Source organism: Xiphophorus hellerii, chromosome 7, assembly GCF_003331165.1.
Source record: "Xiphophorus hellerii strain 12219 chromosome 7, Xiphophorus_hellerii-4.1, whole genome shotgun sequence".
Lineage (NCBI taxonomy): Eukaryota > Metazoa > Chordata > Actinopteri > Cyprinodontiformes > Poeciliidae > Xiphophorus > Xiphophorus hellerii.
The window spans coordinates 26,786,081-26,813,947 of record NC_045678.1 but is presented as its reverse complement, the minus strand read 5'-3'; the positions used below and the strand labels follow the sequence as shown (position 1 = coordinate 26,813,947).

The following is a 27,867-nucleotide window of genomic DNA, read 5'->3' as shown; positions in this document are numbered from 1 at the left end:
CTGTCTATCACATGTGGAACATTGGAGTATTGAAAACAGACACAAATGAAAATAAATGAAACAGTAAATTCTTCTGTTTTATTCAGCGATATTTTTGTCTTACAGTGAAGATGTAGAAATCAAACCAATGAACATTAAACATGACACTTATTGGTGATATGTTCCAGTAGCAACATCTGTAATGAAAATTCATACAAATAGGATCTCATCATCTTAATCCAATAGAAAATCTACATGTTTTACAACATTTATTTCCACAGTTTCTATTTTTCAAAGCTGAATAACATTTAAAGTTTCTCAATCTGAGATAGAGGAAAACATTGGAACCTTCTGTAGGAAAGGGTTTTAGCACAGTAATAGGATTACATCACAGGAAGTTCATCCAGCAAACAGGAAGCAGACAGCAGTCTTACAGCATGAAGTTGAGGAATAATCTCAGACCAGAACATCTGCTGTATAGCTGTCTATCTTCTGTTCTTGTTTTCTTTTATTTACCAATTAGTTTCAGCCCTAAAATTTCCGTAAAATCAAAAAAACTTGTAGTTCGCTCGAAAATATATTCTGTCAGAACTAAACATTCAGAAAAAACAGAATTGAAGATAACTGGAAGAAAAAAAATTGCTGTTTGCAGTCAGAAGCTCAGGAGTTCCACGTTTTTCCTCTTTTATTTCATAAGTAAATGATAACTTTCTATTGTGAGCCCTGCTGAATTCTATTGAGATAATCAAATAATTAAAACAAGACTGATATAGCCACAAAAAGCAAATGTTATCTATTTCTTGTGGGTTTTCAGTTTTTTTTCAATGTCTTTGATTGCTTGGGTATTTTGTGAACATTCCAGTAATCCTGGTTTAGTCTCATGGTAAAAAACATGGACATAAAACACATTTTTCAGCACTTCAGAGACATCACATCCTGCAGTGGAATAGTCCGGGTCTCTGGTGTGATGCATCAGAACCACAATGAATGGTTTACCAGATGATGAGACTGGAAAAAAATAATATAAAGTAGTTGTCATGAAGAGTTGAGTTCATCAAAAGAAAATAAACTTCTTTCTGTTTAAATCTGGAAATGAGAATTGGAAAAAATTAAATCCTGGCCTTCAACACTAGTCTGAACCAAGAAGTGGATCATACTCGGTAATAGTTCTGTTGTTACAAGTCAAAGAGGACCTTCAACTTTCACTTTTGTTTGGTAATTTATGTTAACTCTTTTTTTAGACAATAAAAAATCCAACAATTCATTATCCTGCTTGAAGTAAACTTTATACTCTTTTGACCTAGAAGTTTAGTTCTAATATGAAATGAAATATATTTCTCACAAAGCATATGGAAATAATTGAAAAGGAGAATAATATAGGATAAAAGGTTTTCTACTTTTTGTAAGATTTTATTAAAAAATGAGATACTGAAACTTATTTATATCCTTCTGAGTAATACATAGATTTTTTGGCCTTACAATAATCAAACCCTTGTCATTGTTGACCAGCTTTTTGCCTGATTTCTGGAAAACAGGAATCAGCAGCAACAGAAACAAAAATGGAAACGAGATGCGCATTTTGTTGCTGGAAAAACAGGAACTATTTTGAGTTTCTGTCGCCAAGTCCGATTATTATAAGCAGCTTCGGGCTTGTTTTTTTCTAAAGTCGCTAGCAAATGTAATGAGTCACGGGTTGCAGTGTTTTGGGCTTGTTTTTGAACATGAAGTTGCTCATTTGGGCTTGGAAAAAAAACAGAGACACATAATCAGCCCCAGAATTAGTCTGACATCCAGGTAGTTTTAGTCAGACTCTCCTTGTCCATCATTTCCCAGATGACCCGTCCCGCTGTGTCTTTGTTAATGTCAAAGTAATATAAATACCTGTGACTGACATCAGCTTCGCGTTGCGCTAAAGAAAGCTGCAAACATGGAGACCAATATGAACAACGCAATAAACGTGAAAACAGCCACGAATTAATGTCTACGTAAAGTTGCGCAACTAACCGCCATTATAACAATTGATATTTAGATAAGTGTCGCAAATATGTGCAGAAGGCGAGCTGAGCTGTGGAGCCGCAGAAGGAGCTCTGTGTGCTGCGCTCTGACAGCAAACGCTGGAACAGTGAGAGGAGCGGGGTTATAAAATCCTATTTAGAGTTTCCAGACAATAGTTGAATATGCAAAAATTACAAAAGTTTTTTTTTGTACTGTTATAACCATTAAACAATCTCCCCTTCAGTTCAACTTTATAAGTGGAGATACATTGTTGATGTTACCATTACAAAATAATTAAGTGTTGGCAAAGGTCAATGTAATTTTCACAGATGGCGGAGCGTTGTTGTCAGCAGCTGCTGAAAGTAACTAAAAACTTACTTTTAATGTAACTTAGTTACTTTCCAAATCAAGAAATCAGTAATCCAAGTTATTTTTCTAAGGAGTAATCAGTAATCCAATTGAAGTTACTTTTTCAAAGTATCTATGCCATCACTGCTTGTAGACAAAAATAACAGTGATGAAAAACTATGAAAGCAGTTTGTTTTTTGTTTGTTTTTCTTTTACTATGGTGAGGTAGAAGACACAGCAGGTCCATTTTAATGATCCTTTGAGTGTAACAAATAATGTGACAAATCAAACTATTCAGCTGGAACCAGATGCTGGTAGAAGTGAAATTAATGTAAAGTTGTAAATGATTTTATTACCTGCTTCCTTTTCCATGGCAGATTTTACTTCTGATTCATAACTGTGGCCAACTGGACAGAAGACAATGATGATGCTGCAGTTCTTCCTGGTTGTTTCTTCCAACTGTACTGATGGGTTTAAGTTGTTCTTCAATTGTTTCATTATAGCAGTATCAGCACCAAACTTATCACTGGTAGGAGTATAGTAAACCTTCACCACTGGGGTTGGAGATTTTAAAATGTTGGGAAGGACAAACCATCCTTTGCTGTCTGCTGAAAAAGTTGGATAAAAGTTGCCATTAATGTCAGCTGAACATTCACACATTAAAACATGTAAAAATGGAAGATGAACTTACTTTGATTTGACTGCTCAGGTTTCCTTGAATTGGAATTTCTATTTTCTAATTAAAAGTAACAGGAATAAAAATAAACACAGTAAATATTATGATTAAACTCTTGGCAACACGTCAGCACAGTTTATGATTGACACTAAAGTAAATTTCAGACAATTTCAGTCATTAATCGTAAAAGAAAAAAGGATAAATAATCTTATTACAGATGTATAATTTCAATGATATTTGTTTAAAAAAGTTTTAATTTTTTTAATTTACGAGCATGTTCTACCACAATTATATATTTTTTATTAATAGAATTGTTTCCACAGACCTGCAGACTTAGAAAGAACAGTGTTTCCTCTCCGTTTAGAAGAGTGATCAGCCTTACATCCTGGTGTTTGAAAGAAAAAAAAAGTTCCTTTCAGAGCTGCAGTTGAAACTGAAACTAAACATTATGTGAGATCCAATTATAACATGCATGTTGTCTCCAGTGCAACACAAACTTATGATTCAAATCAAAGTAAATAAATCTACACCACTCAGAATAACCATCAGCATCTACAGTATAACTACTCCACTCACCAGGCCACAACTGTCAGGGCTTTGCAAATACTTATCTCATGAATAAGTTGTCTCTCTGCTCTTAGCTGAAATTGGGAGTGGGGGAACCTTCCTGCTCTCAGGGAAACTGGTTTCAGCCAGGTTAAACAGACCCCCACTCTCTGTCTTTAAGTCTCTTATTTTTTGACCGACCCCTACCCTGTTTGTAATAAAACCAGGCCGCCGAAGGGAGTTGTTGGAGTTGTTTGGAGGCACCGCCGTGATCTGCAGCACCCAAACTCTGCCCCTTTATAAAGGCTGAAAGTTAAATACTCTGTGTGGTTCTTTATATTTATATGTAAAAATACCCTACAACAACCATCACCAGGCAAATGTCCCACAGGTTACTGTGTGGAATCATTATACTCATAATCATGTATGTAAGAAAATAGGTTAACACTCATAACTGTGAAACGTTTTTCAATGGTTCTTTTCAGTGCTATGAGGCAGAAGACATGTATTAAATGGTACTAAGTCAAAAAACCTGCAACAGCTGCATTGAGGATTGTAGCATCCTCATATGGTGAGTTTTCTTCAGCACCAACGCATCTGGAATCCTCAAGTATGAACAGATCTATACAGGGTTACTTTACAGTCTTCATTGTGTGCAGTATTTTCTTGGTGCTTTTTGGTACTCTGTCCAGCCTCCAGCTATTACAAAATTCTGCTGCTGGAGTGCTAACCAAGACCAGACGGCAGGCTCACGTCACACCTGTTTTAAAATCATTGCACTGGCTCAAAGTAATCAGGATTGATTTTAAGATTCTTAAATGTCTCAATGATCTTGAACCATCCTATTTTGCAGAGCTGTTATTACCTTATGAATACCTGCGGACCCTGAGGTCTATTAGTATTAATAATAGTCTTGGACTATTAAAAGTTCCAAGAATCAGAACTCACACTTATGGTGAGGCTTCTTTACAATATCACAGCCCCCGTTTGTGGAACGGTCTGCCAGAGAACCTGAGGGCAGCAAAAAATGTTGCTGTCTTTAAGAACAGGATCAAGACCCGACTTTTTAACTGCATTTCCTGAACTGGACCATTTCTGTGTACTTTGCATTTTCCATACAATTCTGTGTGATTTTCCATGTGGGGTGGGTAATTGCTTTTGTTTTTATTGATCTGTACAGCACTTTGAGCTGCTTTTAGTATGAAGGGTGGTTTATAAATGAAACTGATTGATCGATTGCTTGATGTTTTTTACAAGCTACTTATTAAGCTGTGACCTTAATCATGTTGTACTCTGCATGTCATGAAGTGCGGTGCGGTGTTGGTGGTGAGGCAGACGCAGCGGACCCAGGTATGATGAATATGGTGATTTTAATGATAAAGCACAGTCCAAACAACGAGCAGCATGCACATGGACACGACGAGGAACAAGGAACACAGGTGGAGTTAAATACACGGGAGGGTAATCACAGAGACGAGACACACCTGGGAACAATCAAGGGGAGGACAGGACAACGAAGAGACTTAAGGACACAGAAAACTCTAAATAAACACAGAAAAACACAGATCCTGACACTGCAGCTGTGTGTATTGTATTAAAAATAAATTTACCCTATTCTTTGCTGGAGCAACTGTAACAAACAGTTTCCCTGTGGGATTAATATCTTTTATCAACTTCAGATTTCTTTGAGCTTAACACACCTGGGGACTTTTCTGAAGAACTGCCATCACCGTCATCTTGCTCCATCACTTCATCACAATTCCTGTTTTGTGATTGTGTCCCACCTAAACACAGAGATTTTCACACAGTTTGTAAGTTAACTATATTTGCAACAGTTACTAAAATAAAAATGTGTTGATTTACCCAAGTTGTTCACCATTGCAGATAATGTTTCTGCAGAGAGAGCAGGTAGTTCTAACTTAGTTCTTACATAAATAATGATTTAGCTTTCATGTAGCTAAAATTTGGATTTAAAAATTTTATCAAAGGAAAACAACGAACCAACAGTCTCATCTTCCAGCTTGTCCTCCTACACACAGAAGAAACATCCAGAAAAAAACATGTAAGAATAAAGATATACATTGAATGTAGATGATTTTCAACTACCCTTTACCCATTGCTGAGCAAATATGGCCTGACACTGTAAAGGAAACCAGACCCACCATCCTGTTTGCCCAAACTGTCAGGGCTGGACACACGGAAATAATCAAAACCTGCTACTTCAACTTTTAGAAACCAGTTGTGTATTTTGGTTAAGAGTTCATTTTTACACCACATTTTAATTTAGTTTTAGTCACTTGCACTATATTAATATACTGAAATTAAATAACCTGAATAATTTTTTGTGACAGCATTTCCAGTACAGTGTGAATGCTTCAGTCAAGATAAAACTATAAAAATGTATTATTTTTAAATTCTTTTACTCAAGTCAGTAGGAACATTTAATAAATTAAGTGAATTTTATTATTTACTTCAGCTTGAAAAAGTGAAGATTGAACTGAAATTAGTAAGTTCTAAGCAGGTATTAGCCATGCCTGGATAGAAATATGCAATAATAAACATCCTAAATGTTGATGTTTAGGAACTTTAGGATAGGACTGTGCCATTATTAGAGAAGAAAAAAAGTCTTAAGTCTTTGTTTCGACATGTAGACAATCCAGTGTAGGAGTTTTTACTGAATGTAGAATAAAAGCTTCAGAAGTGATTTGTCCTAAAATCTATGCAGAGTTTGAGTGGGTTAAATGCTTAGGGAGCTAAATTTGGACATTTGCTAATTTTTCTCTATTATATGTAAGTTTTACATTTGGAGTTGAAGTTGTGTAACTATTATAAGAGATTTTGTTTAGTTTCATTCTCCATTGTCACTGTAGAACTATAATAAAATGTAAACAATAAAGGACTGTATTGTAAACTTCCAGAAAACACTCGTGCAGCTTCATACCTCAATCTTAACGAAATGCTCATGTAAAACCTTAGAGGTAATTCTAATCCACAATTTATTATTTTTATCTTTGCATCATTCTTGTGAATTTCCTCTGGAAACAAATGATTTTCACCTTGTTGCCTTTTACTTTATACTTTTTTAGAATAGGCATTATCTGATATTTTTCCAACTTATCTTGTCTTTCTATATGACTAAGATTGAATATGACTGAATTTCATCTCCTAATATTTTTGTCAATTATATTTTTCAAAGTTCAAGTCAAAATATTTACTTTTTCATTTTACGTTTTCTGGATTGTTGACAGAAAAATATGATAAAAATTTATTGTTGACAATTCAACACTGGTTATGAAATAATACACAGACAGGAGCTCTGCATGAACTATAGATGATTAAATTGTGAAAATTTTGGTTTCTTTAATTCAGCTCTTTGTACATAAATCTATAAACCCAGACGATTAAAATCAGAGGACTAAAGAAGGGTGACTAGTCATGTTAGCTTACCTTAAAAATATTAATGGACAACTCAATGTCAAATCCACCCATTTTATTATTCCTTTTAGCAAAACTGTGGTAAATGATACTCTGTCCACAGTGCAGACAATCATTCTTATTCAGATTACCAGCACCCTGAGGAGAAAAAAGAGAAAGTTTACATTACAAAATTAAAAATACTATGTATTTTGAAATATGTATAATAAGTTGGATACAACAAAAACAGATCCAGCTTTTCTGCTATTTTAATGCATGCATCGAACATTGTAACACCATGTGTGAAAATGAGAAATGTATTGTAAATAGTTTCTTCCCTGCTGGGACCTCATACTTGTTCAGAATATAAAATGTATGTTTATTACAAATAAGTTTTTGGGGCAATTTATGAATGATGTGTTTTAAAACAAAGCGCAAAGTGAAAAAGGTTGTAAAAATTGTGTATTAAACATTGAATGCATTGTGAATGAGATGGAAATGTGCTTAATGAAAGGGTGAATCTGTGAAACTCATTTTGGTTACCTAATTTGAGTATGTTAATTTGGGAGATGTCTTGATTAATATTTGTATATAGATCAGAGACAAAAACAAAACTGAAAGAAATATTAAAGCACAGACTAGAGATCATATTCATGGTCCTCAAGACTTTTGGGAAAACATTATGTGGACTTTTAGGAGAGAGTGTGTCTCACTACATCTGGACAAAACTAGGAAGATGACATCAATAGTCAAACATGGTGGTGGTAGTGTGATGGTGTTGGACTTCTTTGATTGTTTGAACCTTCTGTAAAATGTAATAGGCATAAATTCTGTTTTCTCCTGATCTGAAAGAGTACAAGTTAGACACTACTAGGCTGAAATGCAGGAAAATAATATTTTTTTTGTAATAAGAAAAACTCAGTTGGCAATGGTTGAGGACAATATCTTCTCAAATTGCTTAGGCTCTGTTCAGACTAAATGTTTATGAGCAGAATTCAGTGTGATGTTTAATAAAATATATTATCTAATTAGATACTTTTTTCATGGAAGTTGAATAAGATAAATTTTCTGACTAAAATTAAATAGTAACTTTAACTTGATAATGTGAGAGAAAATACAGAAATGTGTTCTTTTTCAAAGTGAAGGAAATTTTCTTGCACATTGTGAAATAATTATTTGATTTACAGTAAGCATTGTATTAAGTTCACACAATTTACTGTCAGGGGCAGCATAACCAGTTATTAGTTTCAGTGGTAAGAAAGGTTTGGTGTCCTTTCTTACCTTAGGAAATTCAACCATAATTTGAAGATCTTATTTTATTTTTACTTTTATTATCTTTTGCAAATGTTAAAGTTTATTTAATTATCTGAAGCACTGAAGTGGAAAAAAGAAAAAGGAAAAAGAACAAATGAACGGCAAAATTGTTTTTCATAGAGCAGGAGATTTTAACTCACCTCTGTAAAAGCTAATCTGTTTTCGAACAAGGCAGTGTGGTCATCTCCATTGTCCTGGTGCAGACCAATATTGAATTCACACTGGTCATCTTTCTGCTTACAGAATGTGACAGCTGGAGCAATCGCAGCTTGACACTCTGGACATTTCATCAAGCTCTTTTTAGTGCCTTCAGTCTGAGAAATCAAGAGAGACCATTGGTGTTAAAACTAAAGATGATAAGAAGATTGTTTATTTGTTTTATTTTATTGACATTTTCATTATTTCACCTCACAGACTTGAACATTTTACAAACAGAAACTTTTCAAAAATCAGATCTTCATCATTTTTGCAAATATAAGAAAATTATTGCCTTCAATCCTCCTAAAGCAAATATGTGCAGAGGTGGACAGAGTAACTAAACATTTTACTCGAGTAAGACTATCATTACTTCAACACACTCTAAAAAGTGTTTCTGGCCGTAGTTCAGTTTATAGACCTATTTACATCAATCTCACTTAATTCATTTGGTTTAGTGATGACAACTCACATTTTTATGTTAAATTAACTGAAATGTTACAAATCTAACCAACTTAAATTAACTTAATTAACTTAAGGGAACTTTTTACTTTTACTTTACTTGAGACAATTGAGTTCAATGTAAGTTTCATTGCAAGTTTCAGAGTTGGTCATATTCAATCGACCAACTCGCTTGAATATGTTCATTCAACTCAATATATTATGATCATCCAACTCAATTCATTAAGTTTATCCAATTCCATTTGCAACATTTTTATAACTTAATTCATTAAGTGTATTTAACATTACAAATTTAAGTCACTCATACTAAAACCGTTTATTTTTTTCTAATAAATAATTTAAATCTCGTTGAATTCAACAGAAAGTCGACTCAAACTTTTAAGTTGTTGCAAATAAAAAAAAATCCAAAATTACGTTATCACTCACATTGTACTTAAAAGATATCTAGAACTTAAATTATTTTACATTTATTTTTTAACATGTTATTTTTGTTTTTCAAAGATCTACACTGAAAAAAGAAAATAGCTGAACCAACTTAATTGAATTGCTTCAATTGGTAACAGTTAATTCAATTGTGTTTATGCAAACTTAATGAATAAGAGGGGGAAGACATGCAGTAAAGGTCATAAGGCTGGAATTTAACCTGCATGGAGGACCAAAGGTCTTCTTATGTGAGTTGTGCTCTACCCCTGTGCCACCAGATCACCCTGGTTGATACTGAATCTGTCCCTGGTGAAGCTTGCGTCATGGCGTTAGACGTCGGATACGAACACAGCATTGAACTTAATTGTTTCAAATATGCTTTTTAGAGTATTTTCTAAAAAGTGTATTTTTAGAGTACACTTCTTAGAGTTCACTTTCAAAAGTGCATTTGAAATAATTATCCTCATCCTAAGGCTGATGCCAAAACACAAGCTTCACCCGGGACAAATCCTGTATCAACCAGGTGCCGTGGTGGCACAGGGGTAAAACACAACAAGCATAAGGAGACCTTTGGTCCTCCACCCAGCCGTTGTAAGTTTGACTCCAGCATGGTGACCCTAATTGGTTGTCTTGTCTCTCTGTCATTACCCACCTTCCTGACTGAGTAATGACAGTCAGGAAAGTCTCAAATAAAACAAATAAAAACTTTAAACTCTCAAATAAAGTCTGCCGAATCAAAAACCTCTTGTAAAAAAGAGAACATTCATTAGTTTCCTTCTTTATTTGAAATAAACTAAATAATTTGAGTAAGACTGACTTAAATTTGTCATTTTAAACACACTTAATGAAGTTTATCAAAATATATTGAGTGGGCTAAACTTAATAAATTAAGTTGGATAAACTTAATTAAATTACTTGTCACAAACTCAATTCAATTAATTTGGTTAAACTAATTTCTTTTTGCAGTGCATATTGTTACTCAATTAAAAATAAAAAGTAGCCAGACAGAACACTTTTGGGCTAAAACAAGCTTGTTCTTCATTTATTAAAGTTACTCACAGTGAGTCGAGTATCCAGAAATTTAACTCAAGTAAAAGTAACGATTCTTCATAATAAGATTACGCAAGTAGAAGTAAAAGGTACAGCGTAGTAAAAATACTCCCTAAAAGTAATTTTTTCAAAATTAGTTACTACCCAACTCTGAATATAAGTGGCCTTACCTTTAGTCCATTGGTTTCTTTTCCTGACTTGTGTTTTTGCTGTGTCTTTTTGTTTTTTGACTCAGATGTATCCATAGGAGTGAGGTTATCTATGAAGACAGGTGATTGGATGTTCAAGTAAACAGAAAAGACTTCATATTGTGGGTGTGATCTCAAGTTTTTCTGTCACATTTCAGGAATTAAATGTCACAACCACTTAAGTAGCAAAAATCTCACTGAGGATGATCTGCCAACCACACAATGTGAAACTTACCACAATCCTGTTAGATATTGCCATAAAGTTCAGTTATGTTTTATTATGTTTAGTTAATTATTGTATGTGGCTTAATGTAATATTTCTTAATGTGAAAACTCTTCATGAATTCAAAATAGTGTTTTTTTTTCTTTGTGTGCAGTCTTCATCATCACTAATTAATTTAACCATATCTTGTTTAAATTGTGACATTAGTACATTTTAAAGTATTATGTCTCACATCTTCACGGATCTTTCCAAAGCTGAACACACCAACAATTTGTGTGTTTTGTGTGAACGAGCACTGAAAGTGTTGCTGGAGTTTTCTCCTTACCAGATCTCTGGCTCTCTCCATGCAAATAACAACAGCTCTGAACCAGGGAAATGGAAGACTAAAAAAATCTAGAAGACACACTGGTCTATTCAAAGGCTCACCAGGAGGTGTGTTTTCAGCTTGGTTGATCAGGGAAGGAGTGCCCCGCCGATTGGACATTTTAGGCTGTTTTTCTGCTTTATTTTTATTTTCTTTTGCAGATCTGCTGACCTCCATTTTGTTTTTCTGAGTCGCCTCTGAAGTTTTCGCTGGACAGCATCGACATTGAAACAGAGGAGACATTAACTCAGAGCTATTTGTATGTGTTGGCTTAAAGAATTACTAAATAAAGTTGTTGCACATTGACTTTGTCTTGTACATTTGATGATTATGCCTCATAGATAAACAAAAACCTAAATTCAGTGTCTCAGAAAAATAGAATATCAGATAAAAACAATAAAAAATAGCACTTTAAGTAGACGTAGGCTTATGGAAAGTATGTACATTTTTCATCACTCAGTACTTGCTAATTCCTCAGTGAAGTTGTCCCAGAACTACTTTTGATTTCTGTCATGTTATTCTCAGATCTTTCAGGGACTGCTTATCTAATGGTACTAAACAGAAATATTTCTGCACCTCATTAACTCAGAGCTATTTGTATGTGTTGACTAAAAAACGACCACCTTTTGCAAACAAACTGCAACACATTTTCCCAATGTACAGGTAGATGACAAAAAAAAGAGTGGAGCAGAGTTTGGAGGTATCCCACTTCATTGCATTCACTAAGAACCGTGTTATACACTGTGAAGAAATGCTGAATACATTTTAATTTTGAATAACAACTGCTCTATACCTGGGAAATGGAAAAACATAGAGAAACAACACCTGATCTGATCAGAGGCTCACCAGTCTCCTGCCTGGTTGGGCCCTTCTGCCTGACTTTCTGCTTTGTGATCCTTTTCTGCTGCAGAGCAGCTGATCTCCATTTTGTTGTGCTCTGCAGCCATTTCTACACAGCTTCAACATTTAAAAAGAGGAGACATTAACTCAGGGGAATGGTGTTTTTGTGATGGCTACAAAGCAACTACCTTTTGTAAACAAACTGCAACCTATTTTTCCCATTATGCAGGTAGATCACAAAAATTCTGTTTGTTTTGTTGAATCTGTTTATGTTAATCATGCCCCTAAAATTATATTTGGCAAACCTTGTTGATTTGCCAAATATACAACATGATTTGTATATTTGGTTAATCTTGATATAGTATTTTATGACCATCTCATAAAATATATATGACAGTTTCTTTAGAAGCATTTGTCTTTTCTTAAGCACAGCTTACAAGAATCAAATTGTATGAAATGTGAGATAAATTTAACTGAAGAAAACCGGGTATATGCTCCCCACAGAGATTTTAAGACCGACATAGAGAAACAACAGCTGACGAATATAAGCAAGAGAATATTACCTGAAGAGTTCGTGGTGTTCTGATCCAGTATATCCGTGTTTTGCTGCTCTGCAGCGTCACTAAATGAGTCTTGGTAGAAATCCCTCCCATTAAGACTTGATCATGTGACTTACAGTAAACTCTGCAGCTTCTGCTAAAGAACAGTTTTTACTTTCACTTTCAGTTTTGCAGGGTCGGTGTGTCTATACTGATTACTGGCTTAATCTGTAAAATCTACTCTCACTCACTTTCAAAAGGATATTTGCAGACTGTTGATGAGTCGGTTCAAAGGCTCTCTAAACTCACTTTGTTAAACTGGTTCTTATGATCAATGTCCCAAATTAAATGAAAAAATAAATGGAAAACTAGTTTCTCAATCATGTATTTTAAAGTTGTTTAAGGGGAAAGCTGGATGCATGTTGTTTTTTAGATGTTGTAGAAAATAAAAATGTTTTGATTATTTGTTTAGGGTGTTTCTTTTGAAAACGTCAAGCAGTTATTATAAGACATATTTTGAGCAGAAAGTGTTATAAAGCGACTCTATCTACTGATCCTTCTTTTTTGTGGCGATATTTAAGGAAATAGAAAAGAAAAAAAAATCAGTAATTGATCCATCACCAGAACTACGGTACGTGACTTCCTGGTTACTATCTGCAGTGCAGCACTTAATACACATTTCCTTGGTATTTGGACACAAGTGAATTTAAGAAATATCATAACATTAGAAAATAAATACCACAGATCAATGTAATATTTTCATCTTCAGTTTTGGATTTTTATTAGTCGTAAGCATAACATAATAATAGAATAACAGAAATAGAGGATTGAAAACACTCTATTAGTCTGGTTAGTGAGGGAAATATATTACTGTTATAAATGAAGTGTAAAACCGAAAGACAAAGAAGATTTAAACCAGCGTGCTGATGTTTAATTAATCCCTACAATCGGTTCAATGAATGAATGAATGAATAAAAGAAAGAAAAATGAGAGGAGAAAAGAAAGAGAAAAGGAAATAAAAAAGAAAGAAGATAAGAAGTGAAGAAAGAAAGAAAAAGAGAAAGGGTTGCAGTCAGGAGAAGGCGTTTCCAGACATCACGTGATAAATCAAAAAGGGGAGAGGTTATTTATTTGGAGGGAAGGAAACTTCTGGTTTCATTTTGTACCACAGAACTGACAGTGGGATGTTTTGAGGACCAAACAGCTCATTTATTTATTGTTCACTTTCACTGTCTTTAGTCTGTATCTGTCTTTTCTGTTGAGTAAAACATTTTGCAGCATTTTACTTTGAGACCTTTGCAGAGCTACACTGTCCAAATCATCTTGGTAAGTACAAACCTAATATCTGTGATTGAAGCCATGGGCGTAGGTTTGGGTATGGACGGTCGTGACATGTCACGACCAATATTCAAGGGATATAAAATAGTCCCGACCAATTTTTGCCATATTAATTAAAAAAAAGAAACATGTATTTTTTAACAAAAACAAAATAAATAAACGAAAATCTACATTGATTAGTTTAATATTTCAATATACTACGCAGTGGTAGCATTCATTTTAAAATTCGCTGTTATGAACTATGACGACCCAATGCCGCTATTGGCTCAAAGAACGTGGATCTTCGTTCTTTGATTAGCTGCAACAGGCGGCGGCCAGCTGGCCTCACGCGGAACGGAAGCCTGGTCCATGGTGCTGACAGTGAACGCGTCTCCTTCTGAGTTTGACATTTATTATGAGTCTCCGAGACCATGTCGCCACCAAAAAAGAAAAGGACGACAGACATTAGAAGTTATTTTCAGTTTCAGGAAGTTCTAAGGTCCCACCAAAACTTAGACCAAACCTACGCCCTTGATTGAAGCAAATGTTTAAGAGAAGTTAAATGAAAGGCTGAACATGATGACATTACTGTTTGTCTTTGCAGAGGAAATATAATGGCTGCTTCTACATGTAAGTAAATAAATTACATTTCTGAAAGGTTTTTAATTGTTTTTGAAGAATTATAATGAATGTTTTCATGCAGTGCTGGACAAACCATGGAGGGAACTACGATGGGGGTGAGTTTACTGTGAGACTTTTTAAATTGATAAATATTAATCAGTTTACTTCAGCTGCTTTGTCTCTCATTCTGCTAAAATCTAAAAACAAAAACATTACAGCAAACAGAAAGTACTGGGAGAGATAAATTGCTACTGATCAGTCAGGGGAGAGGTTATTGCTCATTGTGTAAGATCCTGGTTTATGATTCAAAGGCACAATGAATAAAAACAAAATGAAGAGAGAAACTGGATCAGATCAAGAAGCTGAATCTGGAACAAAGATTTGTTCTGTGTAATAAATATTCATCTTTGAGGGACAATTCAAGCAAGCAAATATAGACAATAATTTGATGGTAGTTAAGCAGTAACTAATAAAAGTGTTTTATAACTCTACAAAACTTGATCCTGAGGCATCTTTAGATGCCATAAAAGCGATCAGAGGTTATCAGAGAGTAGAGATTGCATGTCAGCCAGATTAGTATCAATGTTTAGGCCGAAGCTTTCATTCTTATTAACACTGTTGTTAGAAATAGAACAACATTTTAAAAGCATATGAAAATAAGATTCTTTTTGAATTAAAAAAACATAAACAAGTACAAACCATAGCCAGTTGCATTTCTGAATAAAACTGCTCATTGCAAATGTAATCCCTCTGTACAATGACACCAACGAGTAAACGCAGTTTTCTGAATCAACCATTATATTCATATATCCACTTTATGTTCTCAGAGAGAAGGAGAAGGAACTTCAGTATGTGAAGGAGTACAAACCTGAAATTGAAGACGTTAAGCATCTTCGAGTCCTCATGTTTGGACATGTTGGAGCCGGAAAATCCAGTTTCATCAACTCCGTCAGTAACGTCCTCCGAGGCCGAATGTCCATTCCTGCTTTGACCAGTGCGACCACCTCCGACAGAAGCTTCACCATAAAAGTAATGAGCGAAGATGTTTCTCTCCACAACTGGAGCACGACTGCATCACATTGTAATATGATGTCAATTATTTAGCCAAAAGGTCTTGTAGATTGATTTAATTCATTTATAAATAGTACTTTAATCTTCTGAGAAACTGAATTTAGGGATTCATCAGCTGTTTGCCATAAATTTTGACCACTGCTATGTGAATAATGAATATGGATTATCTTTTAGATGTCTGAGATCAAACAGTTAGCCCTGATGCAGATTTGCTCTTTACTTTTTCCCGTTTCCAGCAGGAATTGTGTTACATGCTATTTCTCTGTGTTTCAGTATGAAACTTATAAAATCCAAGTAGGACGAGGAACTTCAAAGACATTTCTTCCTCTGGTTTTCAACGACGTCATGGGTCTGGAAGACGGGAACAACAGTGGGATTCATGCTAGCGACATCACATTGGCTATGAAAGGACACGTAATGGAGGGTCACAAGGTGAAAGAACCCACTGCTGGAACCAGTTAGGATACTGGTTTTATTTCAAGTTGTTAACAATAACAAACATTTCAACAAACTACAGATGATCAGACCAATTATTGTTAATGCTGGATCTCCAGGAAGACACTTTCAGGTGACAAACATGAAAGCTGGTCAACGTTTATGGTAAAATGACAAGATATGGACACTGTTGCTCCTGCACTATAGTTATATGATCTGCATGCAAATCCTCTTTACCTAGTTCCATGATAACTTGCATAAAATTAGCAGGTACCCAGAACACAGAGCATTCTGGGTAAATACAATCAAAACCAACTCACAAGTCTAGCGTTAGTTGGAGAAATGGTTCATAGACAAAAGTGAAATCCAACAGCCACTAAAATCTGACTCCATTCCATTTTTGTTTACATGTTATAAAGAAAGAAGTTGTGCTCAGTGTCTTCCTCACATGTTTTTGTGTCGTTTGCTTCAGTGGCTCTTGGTGCAGCGCCAAGGTGAGGGGGTGAGCAAGTTTCTCAAAGAGTCTGGTACATATAACACAGTGCAGCGTGAAAGCAAAATGTACCAGCTGATAATGTAGCAAACAGTTTTGGTCTCCAAAAAGAATGAGTCTACTGGACTACAAGGTGTTAAAACACCCTTAAGTTGCTTTCTGAAATTAGGTTTTAAAATTTAGCGAAGATATCCTAACATTAGATGCTTAATAGCTGTTTGGATCTCTGCAGCAGCTGCTCTTTGTCCATTTGGGCTCTATGCTCTACCAGCAGGTATTTGTCTGGTTTCAAAGGAGACATGAATAACTTGTAATTTGCAATGTTTGGAAGATAATACACTGTTTGGTAAGGATGAAGGGGGCATGGCTTGAGAGGCCAAAGTTGCTAAAGCCGACTGAGTGAGGAGACAAAAAATCCAGTGTTTGTTTTGATCAGCAGGAATTAGGTATAGCACTTTTTCCTGCTCATTTATATCCCTTGGATAAAAAGATGGATTATCGTCACCTCCAAGTAAACATGCAGCATGTACGCCTACAATAAAGATTATGCTGTGTATTGGTTTGAACACCTCCACCACAAAATCTCTGATTTAAGTCGGATGTCCCCTCTGCACGATGAAGCAGTGGGTCTGCTGAAAAACATTGCTGACAAAGGAGTCCTTCTGGTGTATTTTAGCACATTCCCCTGCTGCTTGAATATTGGGATACGTAACAGGAGCTGCTCCCCTCTCAGATGTTGTAAGATTTGCAAATATCTGAAGGATATTAGTTCATCCAAAAAAATATAGATATTTTGTTTTGATTTTAAAATTTCATGTCTCATTTTGCTTTTTCTGTCTTTTTTTTTTTTTTGCAGTTTAACCCAGTAGGCCCACTGACTAAAGGCGATTATGGTTACAACCCAAATCCCTCACTTAATGACAAGGTTCATGTCCTGGTCTGTGTGATGTCTGCCAACGCTTCACAGATTAATGCTTCAGTTCTGCAGAAGATGAAGGAGGTCAGAGAAACAGCCAGTAAACTGGGTGAGTTTATAGAGAACTATGTTATTTAGACAAGCGACAGGAGGAAAAGTCAAAGTGAGTTCCATCAAAGTCGATGTGAATTAATCAGGAGGTATCCTGATCACCACTCCAGTTAATTTCCGCTTTGAATTACTCAGATAAATTAACCTTCAGTAATGTTCTATAAATGCAGAAAAACTTAGAAATACTTTGAAAGGCCTATTTTGGTTTTGATTATTTTTCCCTTTCTAGTTTGGCATGTTGACCCTTGATGGGTGGCTGTCTCCATGGATACCGTTTCCATGACTCCCTCAGCATCTGTTTCTGTCTCTGCAGACATTCCTCAGATGGCCATGATGACCCACATCGATGCTGCCTGCGGGGAAATAGAGAAAGACGTGAAGAATGTTTACAGAAGCAAACACTTGCAAAAAAAGGTGAGTTTTAGACCATTTGTCAGTAGATTTTACACAACTAACTATAAACTGTAAGTGTAACAGTTTGTTTTTACATTCAGATGAAAGACTTCAGTGCAGCAGTGGGAATCCCTATGAACTGCATCTTCCCAGTGAAGAACTACAGCGAAGAAATCAACATGAAAAACGATGTTGACATCCTGATCTTGAGTGCCCTGAGGAAAATGGTTGACTTTGGAGACGACTTCATTGAGAAACATTTAAATTGATATTAACAGTTTAAGAAGAGGGCTTGCGGGGCATTAAAGTTTGAAAATGAAATAGCTGAGTGAAGCTGACACCCCACCCACCTCAAAAAATTCAGCAAATAGTCTGAGTGGTTAGTGCTCCGTTAGTGCAGGTTTGTGCCGTTAAAATTTTCGTTTGTGCAGCTTTCGTTTTCGAGATATTAAAAATTATATTTTAGGTCATCCAGAGTTCACCATCCCCCCATGTTGCTCCAAAACACACCAAACTGGGCTACTTCGTTAGTGCTCTGTTTGTGCAGGTTTGTGCAGCTAAAATGGTCGTTTGTGCAGCTTTCGTTTCTGAAATATTAAAAGTTATAATTTTGGCCGATGACGTCACCATCCCCCCATGTTGCGCCAAAACAAAACAAACTGGGCTATGCTCATTATGAGATATTACATAATTTTCTTTCATACGCCAACTGACTTCACCTAAATTGATGACTGTGGCCTGCTCTGGACGTAACCACAAAGCAAGCAGTTATTAATTTCGTATGTTATTGTGTTAGTTAAATTCTGCAGATTTTCAGCTGTTGTACAATGTGTACCTTCTTTTGTTTTGAACTTCAATAAAGATTTAGAACAAGAAGAAATTTGTCTCATTTCAAGAAATGTTTTTAGATAGCAATGTTTTCTCACCAATATAACTTTCTCCACAATAAATGAATCCTGTCAATACGGGACATGCAGCCGTGACCGTAACGTAATGTGTGTATTTGTATGACTGTTCAACTGTGCTTTGGTTTCGGAGGTGGTATTAAGGAAGAATAATTTATAAATTAACTTTGGACAAAACGTTTGGCTCTCTCTTCCTTAATCCTCCGGGTCCTCAGCGGGCGGCGTGCAGGCACAAGGAAACAACAACGCTGCGCGTTGACGTCACAGAATCACAGAGTTTAATCCCATACAAAGCAACGCATGAATCAACAACAAAGCTGCAGAGGAACAGAGATATGCATTCGTTACCTTATACAGACAAGACAGAGACAAACAAAAAACAAAACAAAGACGCGTCTTTGGAGAGAGCGATGCAAAAAAGCAAAAATAGTGGCAGCTCTCTGAATTTTTTCTCCTGTGAACAAAGTCTTATACTGTAGGTGTGTTTTTTCTGTTTAATATATTCAAGTAAGGCGTAGCTCTCGTCGGCCAACTGGAAACTCCCTTAGGCACTCAGAGAAACTTAGGAACTCCCCCTAATTTACGCCAAAGATCAAAGGGCCATCTGGCCTCTGGTAAAACAAAAGAGCCGACAGCTGCATGCTGACCCCTGTGGTTCTACGGTCATTTGAGCAAAGAAAAAAACATGAGATAAGATTTCACACCATCCCAGATGTTGGTTTCTTGCAGGCTTTTTTGATTTTCTGTGAACAAAACAGGCTTCTCTCCCCCAAGCTCAATTTATTGCCCTGCAGGAAATGCTAATTTTATGGCCTCCTGTGCTGTGGCCGCACAGCACAGGAGTCTGTTCTGTCTGTTTTGTCTGTTCTGCAGTGATAAGAGTTTTTACTTGTTTAAACGACTAGAATAGCTTTCCATTTTATTGATCAAACCTAACCATTTTCACTTATAGCTGACCAGAATGTTTTGTTTCCCAGATGTGTTTCTCCACAGACAACCTCAGCCCAAATACAAGACAAAGAGGTCTAATTAACTGATGAGTTTTATCAGCCTTTTTTATTTTTTATCATAAAGCACTTTCTCCTGACTTGAAGAAAGTTTGAATCATTCCTCACTGGTCAGTCATTCCCTTCAGCAGCACACACAATATGAATTATTTCACCAGGAACTCTAAGTTATTGCAAAGTGACACATAAACAATCAATTCATTTATCTGTGGTGTGGATAACTGTAATTTTAGCTCATACTGATCTGTATGTAAATAGAAGCTCTGCAGACTTAAAGTGAAAGTATTTGCTCTTACTTCAGATAAGCTGCAGGGTTTATTATAAGTCACATGTTCAGTGCAGGATGGTGCAGGGTGGGGACGGAAACACCCTGCACCAAAAGCCGCATAACTCTGGTGAAAGTTGCATCGAAGGCAAACGAGGACCAATCGGTGCAGTCAGCAGGAGGTGAGGCTGGAGCAGCAGAGGACAGAGTTGTCTTTAGTTTAGCAACAATGTCCAGTGAAGTTTCATCACATTTATTTTAGTTATTGCATGTTAATGTGACATAAAAAGCTGAGTAGTGAAATCACAGGCGGCAACAAAACAGTCTGTGCCGCTCACCTTCCTGTCTATCACATGTGGAACATTAGAGAACTGAAAACAGACACAAATGAAAATAAATGAAACAGTAAATTCTTCTGTTTTATTCAGCAATATTTTTGTCTTACAGTGAAGGTGTAGAAATCAAACCAATGAACATTAAATGTGACACTTATTGGTGGTTTGTTCCAGTAACAACATCTGTAATGAAAATTAATACAAGATACGGATTAAGATTCACCATCTTAATCCGGTAGAACATTTACATGTTCCATTTCTACAACGTTCATTTGTTTATTTTTCATAGCTGCATAACATTTAAAGTTTCTCAATTTGAGGTTGAGGAAAACATTGGAACCTTCTGTAGGAAAGGGTTTGAGCAGAGAAGTAGGATTACATCACAGGAAGTTCATCCAGCAAACAGGAAACTGACTGCAGGATAACAGCATGAAGTTGATGAGAGACGTCACATCCTGCAGTGGAATAGTCCGGGTCTCTGGTGTGATGCATCAGAACCACAATGAATGGTTTACCAGATGATGAGACTGGAAAAAAATAATATAAAGTAGTCGTCATGAAGAGTTGAGTTCATCAAAAGAAAATAAACTTCTCTCTCAGTTTAAATCTGGAAACGTGAATTGGAAAAAAATAAATCCTGGCCTCCAACACTAGTCTGAACCAAGAAGTGGATCATACTCTGTAAAAGTTCTCTTGTTACAAGTCAAAATGAAATGAAACAGCAATTTTCACTTCAATTTTAACTTATGTTTGGTAATTTAGGTTCACTGTATTATTTTACACAATCAAAACTTCAACAATCCATTATCCTGATTGAAATATACCTTATACTCTTTTGACGTACAAGTTTAGTTCTGATATGAAATGAAATATATCTCTCAAAGCATATGGAAGTAATTCAAAAGGAGCATAAAATAGGACAAAATGTTTTGGTTTTTCCTAAGATTTTATTAAAGACTAAGATAATGAAACTTATTTATATCCTTCTGAATAATAAATATATTTTTAGGCCTTACAGTAACCAGACTCTTATCATTGTTGACCAGATTTTTGCCTGATTTCTGGAAGACACTCATGTTTAGTGTGAGTATTTGCCTATTTTAATCAAAAGGGTTTGTTGAAATCTTTATAAATTAGCATAAAAAAATTCGGTAACACTTTATTTGATGGGTTGTGAATAAGACTGTCATGACACCGTCATAAACATGACATAACACCTGTCATGAACATGAGTAAGTCTTAATGAATATTTATGACTGTTATCATAAAGTGTCATTCGGTAAATCATGACACTTTTAATACAAAGTTGACATTATTCAAAATGTCTGTTAAGACAACTTGACATTAACCAAGAAATCATGATCTGACATAAATTTGTTATAAAAGTATTACTGATTAAATTTTAAAAATTATGTAGCTTTATGTTATTAAAGCTAAACGTAAATAAGACGGTGTCATGACAGTCTTATTCACAACCCATCAAATAAAGTGTTACCAAAAATTCTTCTAAGCATTTAGATGTCAGTTGTTATTAGTGAACAAAGATGAAGCCCTGATTTATTTATACTAACCAGATTGTTGTGCAAGAAGTTCTAGTATTACATGTAGACAAAAGTAACGCAGTGATGGAAAAACTGGGAAAGGAGATTGTTTTGGTTTGTTTTTTTTTTTTTTACTATGGTGAGGTAGAAAACACAGCAGGTTCATTTTAATTATCCTTTAAGTGCAACAAATAATGTGAGAAATCAAACTATTCAGCTGGAACCAGATGCTGGTAGTGGTGAAATTAATGTAAAGTTGTAAATGATTGCATTACCTGCTTCCTTTTCCATGGCAGACTTTACTTCTGATTCATAACTGCGGCCAACTGGACAGAAGACAATGATGATGCTGCAGTTCTTCCTGGTTGTTTTTTCCAACTGTACTGATGACTTTAAGTTGTTCTTCAATTGTTTCATTATGGCAGTATCAGCACCAAACGTATCACTGGTAGGAGTATAGTGAACCTTCACCACTGGGGTTGGAGATTTGAAATGGCTGGAAAAAGACCACCTTTCACTGTTTGCTGAAAAAGTTGAATAATAGTTGCCATTAATGTCTGTCAAACTTTCACACATTACAAAATGTCTAAAAAATGGAAGATGAACTTACTAGTTTGATTTGACTGCTCAGGTTTTGCTAGAGTAGGTAGTTTATCTTATAATTAAAAGTAACAGGAATAAAAACAAACACAGTAAATATTATGATTAAATTCTATGCACAGTTTATGATTGACAGTAAAGTAAATTTCAGACAAGTTCAGTCATTAATAGTAAAAGAAAAAAGGATCTTTGTGGATCTTGTGTTATTGAGGCAGAAGACATGCATTACATGATTCAGAGCCAAAAACCCTGGGACAGCTGCATTGAGGATTGTAGCAACCTCATATGGTGAGTTTTCTTCAGCACTAAAGTATCTGGAATCCTCAGGTATGAACAGATACATACAGGGTTACTTTACAGTCTTCAATGTGTGCAATATTTTCTTGGTGCTGTTTGGTGTTTTTTACAAGCTTCTCAAGACTTATTAAGCCGTGAGCCTAACTGTGTTGCAATCTGGCGCTGTGTAGATTGCTTAAAAATAATCCTATTCTATTATTTGTTGGAGTGACTGTAACAAACAGTTTCTCTGTGGAATCAATATCTTTTTTATTTTAATAATGTATAATGTCCTTCTAACTACAACTAGATCTGACTGAATTTCATCTCCTAATATTTGTGTCAATTATCTTCTTCATGCAAGATCCAGTCAAAACATTACACATTTTTTGTAAGCTTCATCTTGTTGATAGAGAAGTCTGATGATAACTTATTGTCAACAATTCAACACTGGTTTAGACCTGAAGCCCCTTCGCTGGAGAAAAACAAATTGAAATACGCAGACAGGAGCTGTGCACAGGCTACAGAAGATGAAACTGTAAAAACTTTGAGTTCAGCTCTACATACATAGATCTACAAACCCTGATGTTTAAAATCAGCTGCTCTGCACAGAAAAAACTTTTATGAAAAAAGCCTGACTAGTCATCTTAGCTTACCTTAGGAATATTGATGGATAATTCAATGTCGAATCCACCCATCGTATTAGTCCTGCTAGCAACACTGTGCTTTACAGGAAAACTGTGATTACAGTTGGGACATGGCTTGCTATTCTTGGTATCTGCAAGCTGAGGAGACAAGAGAGAAAGTTTTCACTGTAAAGTTATATTACATGCTATTGTTATACAATAGTCAAACAAGGTGATAGAGTGATGATCTTAAACTGCTTTGATTGTTTAGAACCTGAAGAACTTTCTGTAATGATTGTAACCATATTATAACCTACCTGAAACTCCTGCAGGACCTTTTGGTTTTGTAGGACATTCATGCTTAAACCATTTAGTTGAATCAAAACAGCTCCTGACAAAATTCTTCGACAAATATGTAAAACAATCGTTGCCAGTTTTAAAAAATGTTTGATAGCAGTTGTTGCTATCAGGAGCAACACTACCAGTTAATTGTTCAGGGCCAATGAATTATCTTGTTATCCTTTTGCACTTTAGTAAATTAAACAATTAGTTGAAGACCTTTTTTAACTTATTTTTCTCTACCTAAAGTTAAACTTTCTTTGAAGAGCTGAAATGCTGAAGTGCAAAATAAATAATAATAAATAAATATAGAAATAAAGGAAAAATTCCTTTCCTATAACACCGTATAAAGATCTATGAAGTCAGAGGTTTGACCTCACCTGTTCTGTGAAGGTTAACTTGTCCTCGAACCAGGCAGTGTGGTCATCTCCATTGTCCTGGTGCAGACCAATATTGAATTCACACTGGTCATTTTTCTGCTTACAGAACATGACAGATGGAGAAATCCCAGCTTGACACTTTGGACATTTCATCAACTTCTCAGCCTAGAAATCAAGACAGATCATTGGTGTTAAAAACTAAAGATGATAAAAAGTTTGTTTATTCATTTTATTCTATAGACATTTTCATTATTTCACCTCACAGACTTCAACATTTTACAAAGAGAAACTTTTCAAAAATCGGATTTTCATAATTTTTTGCAAATCACAGAAAACTTGTCTTCAACCCCCTAATAACAAATATGTCACAAGAGACCTTACCCTGGATCCTTTGGTTTCTTTTCCCGACTCGTTGTTTTGCTTTGTCTTTTTTGGGGGGGGCTCAGATGTATCCATAGCAGTGAGGTTATCTATGAAAACAGGTGATTGAATATTCAGGTAAACAGAACAGACTTCATATTTATTTAATTGTGACGTTGTAAATTTGAAACTATTATGGTCCATGTTTTCATGGATTTTTCCAAAGGTGAACACGGCAAGAGTTTTTTCAACAGGTAGTATTTTGTTTGATGATTTTTGGTATCAGCAAGGTTATTAATAATGACTATAATTTGATCATTTGATTTCCCAAACTAATTCACAAATATTTTCTATGTAAAATGCTTACTTAAAGTAATCTGAACCTTGTTTCTTCAGTTTTTTTCCATTGTTTGTCATAATCCTTATAACCAATAAGATTCAACCAAAGTGTTAACTGATAAAATTATGTGTTTTGATTATTAATAGTTAACTGTTCTGTAATAAATAACTCACTTCATTTTAGTTGAATTAATTAGCACTTTTACCAAACATGACATCCTACAAACCACGCTATTGTCCTGTCTGTCATCTTCAAATTTTATTAAATAAAACTATTTTAGGAGGTTAGTAAAATGTTAGTGTAATTTAATTATACAAAAATGAGAATCAATCAGATCTATTTGAAGGTTTGAACAGATTTGGCCTCAGATTTCCAGTGGAAAGAGAAGATTTAACTGTGTGCATATTTTGAAGGGAGGCAAATAGTTTTAGAGTGACTTTGCCATTGATACAATACTTTTTAATTGTTAAGCAAATACTGAGAAGAAAGACATAAAAATCTCTATAATGAAGTGTTTTATATTGGCCAAAAATAATAAAAATCTATTTATTCTACTTTGACATCCACGATGGAATGGACATTTTGTGGACATTTTGTGACAAAATATGTACTTGTAGTGAATAAAAAAAGATATGGCATCTTGTTAAGTGTACCAACTAGAAATAGTGCACCAATAAAACTTTGATCAAAGGCAGAAATGTAAATCCTTTTTTAACTTTGTGGGTCAGAGTCTCATCCAAGGACACTCTGCCATGTTGTGGAGGACTGTGATGGAGTATAATGAGTCGTAGTAAGTTCAGTTTAGGTTTATGTGCTAGTAGTTCTCACTTGTGTTATTACTGATTAAAAAATGATTGTCAGAAACACCTTCTGACTCTTATCTTGTTCTGATAAGGAGAAGACTTATCAGAACGAGCACTGAAAATGTTGCTTGAGTTTTCTCCTTACCAGATCTCTGGCTCTCTCCATCCAAATAACAACAGCTCTGAACCAGGGAAATTGAAGAGTAAAAACAATCTAGAGGAGGTGTTAACTCAGGGGAATGGTGTTTGTGTGTGTTGGCTAAAAGCGACTACCTTTTGCAAACAAACTGCAACATACTTTCCCCAATACAGAGGTAGATCACAAAAATTAGAATAAATATAAAGTGTACATTGTTTGTCACTTATTCTAAAAAGTTATACTCATATTACTAAATTTGATGATTATTTCTTACAGATAATGAAGCTAAAATTCAGTGTCTCGGAGAAATGAGTAAGATGCTTTTGTGGGATTGTCTAGTTTTTACTTAATATCATCTCAAGACTTTCTGATACTGGTGCACCTTTTCCTACCACACACTTTCTTTTCGCTTAACTTTCTATGAAAGTCCTTCAAACATGAGCTTCTGTGGTTAGCCCTCCATGTTGAGGGTGTTGATGCCCAGTCAGCAGTTTTTCTCATGATTTTCTCATAATCTTTCTGACCCTTAGTGAGAGACTGCTGAGAGGCTTAGACGACCTTTATATTTGTTTTCAGTTATTTGACTAAATAAGGTGTGACATCATGACTTTCCAATATTCCGAGACACTGACTTTTTGCTTTCTCATTTCTGTAAGCAAATGAGAAAGCTTACATTTCTCATTGTAATGCTTTCTGTATAAAGTACAGAAAGCTTCTGTACTTTATTAAAAGTACAGAATATAAAAGTTTGAAATATCTCTCTCAATCTGTAATGAATCTGGAGTCTCATAGGAGTTTCACTTTCTAAAATATAAATTTTTTCAAGCTATTCAGAATTTAGATGCACGTGTATGAGCATTTGCATGATGATCCAGTTATTTTTCAGATATTCTGTTGAATCTCAGTTATGTTTATCCAAACTCTAAAGTTATATTTGGCAAATCCTAGGCTTCAGACTAGATTATGTCTTCAAATGTATATGATAGTTTTTCAGAAACATAAAGATAAAATATAGTGGTGAAAAAAATCTTAACATATTCCAACTCGCCCTAATCTGATAAACGATGTTATTTCTTTAAACCTTCTTTTCGTGTTTTCTTTTCTGCTTGATCTGAAAACCTATTCATGTAAAGCCACCAAGCTTAGCTTCATTTTGCTCACGCCTCATTCTTTCACAGATTCGTCTAAGCAAACGGGATTTGCTGAGTCAAGCGACACATTAATAACTTCAAAAAAGTAAGTAAATAGTAACTCAATAGATTTTGCAATTCTGAGTTGTTTGTAGTTTCTTAAGCACAGCTTACAAGAATCAAATTGTATGAAATGTGAGATAAATTTAACTGAAGAAAAGCGGGTATATGCTCCCCACAGAGATTTTAAGACCGACATAGAGAAACAACAGCTGACGAATGTAAGCAAGAGAATATTACCTGAAGAGTTCGTGGTGTTCTGATCCAGTATATCCGTGTTTTGTTGCTCTGCAGCGTCACTAAATGAGTCTTGGTAGAAATCCCTCCCATTAAGACTTGATCATGTGACTTACAGTAAACTCTGCAGCTTTTGCTAAAGAACAGTTTTTACTTTCACTTTCAGTTTTGCAGGGTCGGTGTGTCTATACTGATTACTGGCTTAATCTGTAAAATCTACTCTCACTCACTTTCAAAAGGATATTTGCAGACTGTTGATGAGTCGGTTCAAAGGCTCTCTAAACTCACTTTGTTAAACTGGTTCTTATGATCAATGTCCCAAATTAAATGAAAAAATAAATGGAAAACTAGTTTCTCAATCATGTATTTCCATCACCAGAACTACAGTACGTGACTTCCTGGTTACTATCTGCAGTGCAGCACTTCATACACATTTCCTTGGTATTTGGACACAAGTGAATTTAAGAAATATCGTAACATTAAAAAATCAAAGGAAAATAAATACCACAGATCAATGTAATATTTTCATCTTTAATTTTGGATTTTTATTAGATGTAACCAGAAAATAATAAGTAAGAGAAACAGAGGATTGAAAACATCAGTTTTAAACC

At 35.1% G+C, this 27,867-nt stretch overlaps 2 protein-coding genes across 2 annotated transcripts; one reads left to right on the top strand and one right to left on the bottom strand.

Moving 5' to 3' along the window:
• Positions 1-46: 46 nt before the first annotated feature.
• LOC116723096 (uncharacterized) lies at positions 47-27,337 on the bottom strand. The gene is made up of 11 exons (XM_032567690.1): positions 27,260-27,337; positions 24,569-24,657; positions 24,188-24,352; positions 23,499-23,627; positions 5,558-5,573; positions 5,408-5,437; positions 5,245-5,328; positions 3,324-3,383; positions 3,014-3,058; positions 2,679-2,930; positions 47-987 (listed from the first exon to the last, which is right to left on the bottom strand). Exons 2-11 carry the CDS (start codon positions 24,641-24,643, stop codon positions 773-775), a joined length of 1,071 nt encoding a protein of 356 aa, XP_032423581.1. The 5' UTR covers positions 24,644-24,657; positions 27,260-27,337; the 3' UTR covers positions 47-772.
• On the top strand, positions 13,630-18,188 carry LOC116723099 (interferon-induced protein 44-like). The gene is made up of 8 exons (XM_032567696.1): positions 13,630-13,882; positions 14,478-14,503; positions 14,577-14,610; positions 15,322-15,523; positions 15,839-15,997; positions 17,350-17,518; positions 17,834-17,934; positions 18,015-18,188. Exons 2-8 carry the CDS (start codon positions 14,488-14,490, stop codon positions 18,180-18,182), a joined length of 849 nt encoding a protein of 282 aa, XP_032423587.1. The 5' UTR covers positions 13,630-13,882; positions 14,478-14,487; the 3' UTR covers positions 18,183-18,188.
• Positions 27,338-27,867: the final 530 nt, after the last annotated feature.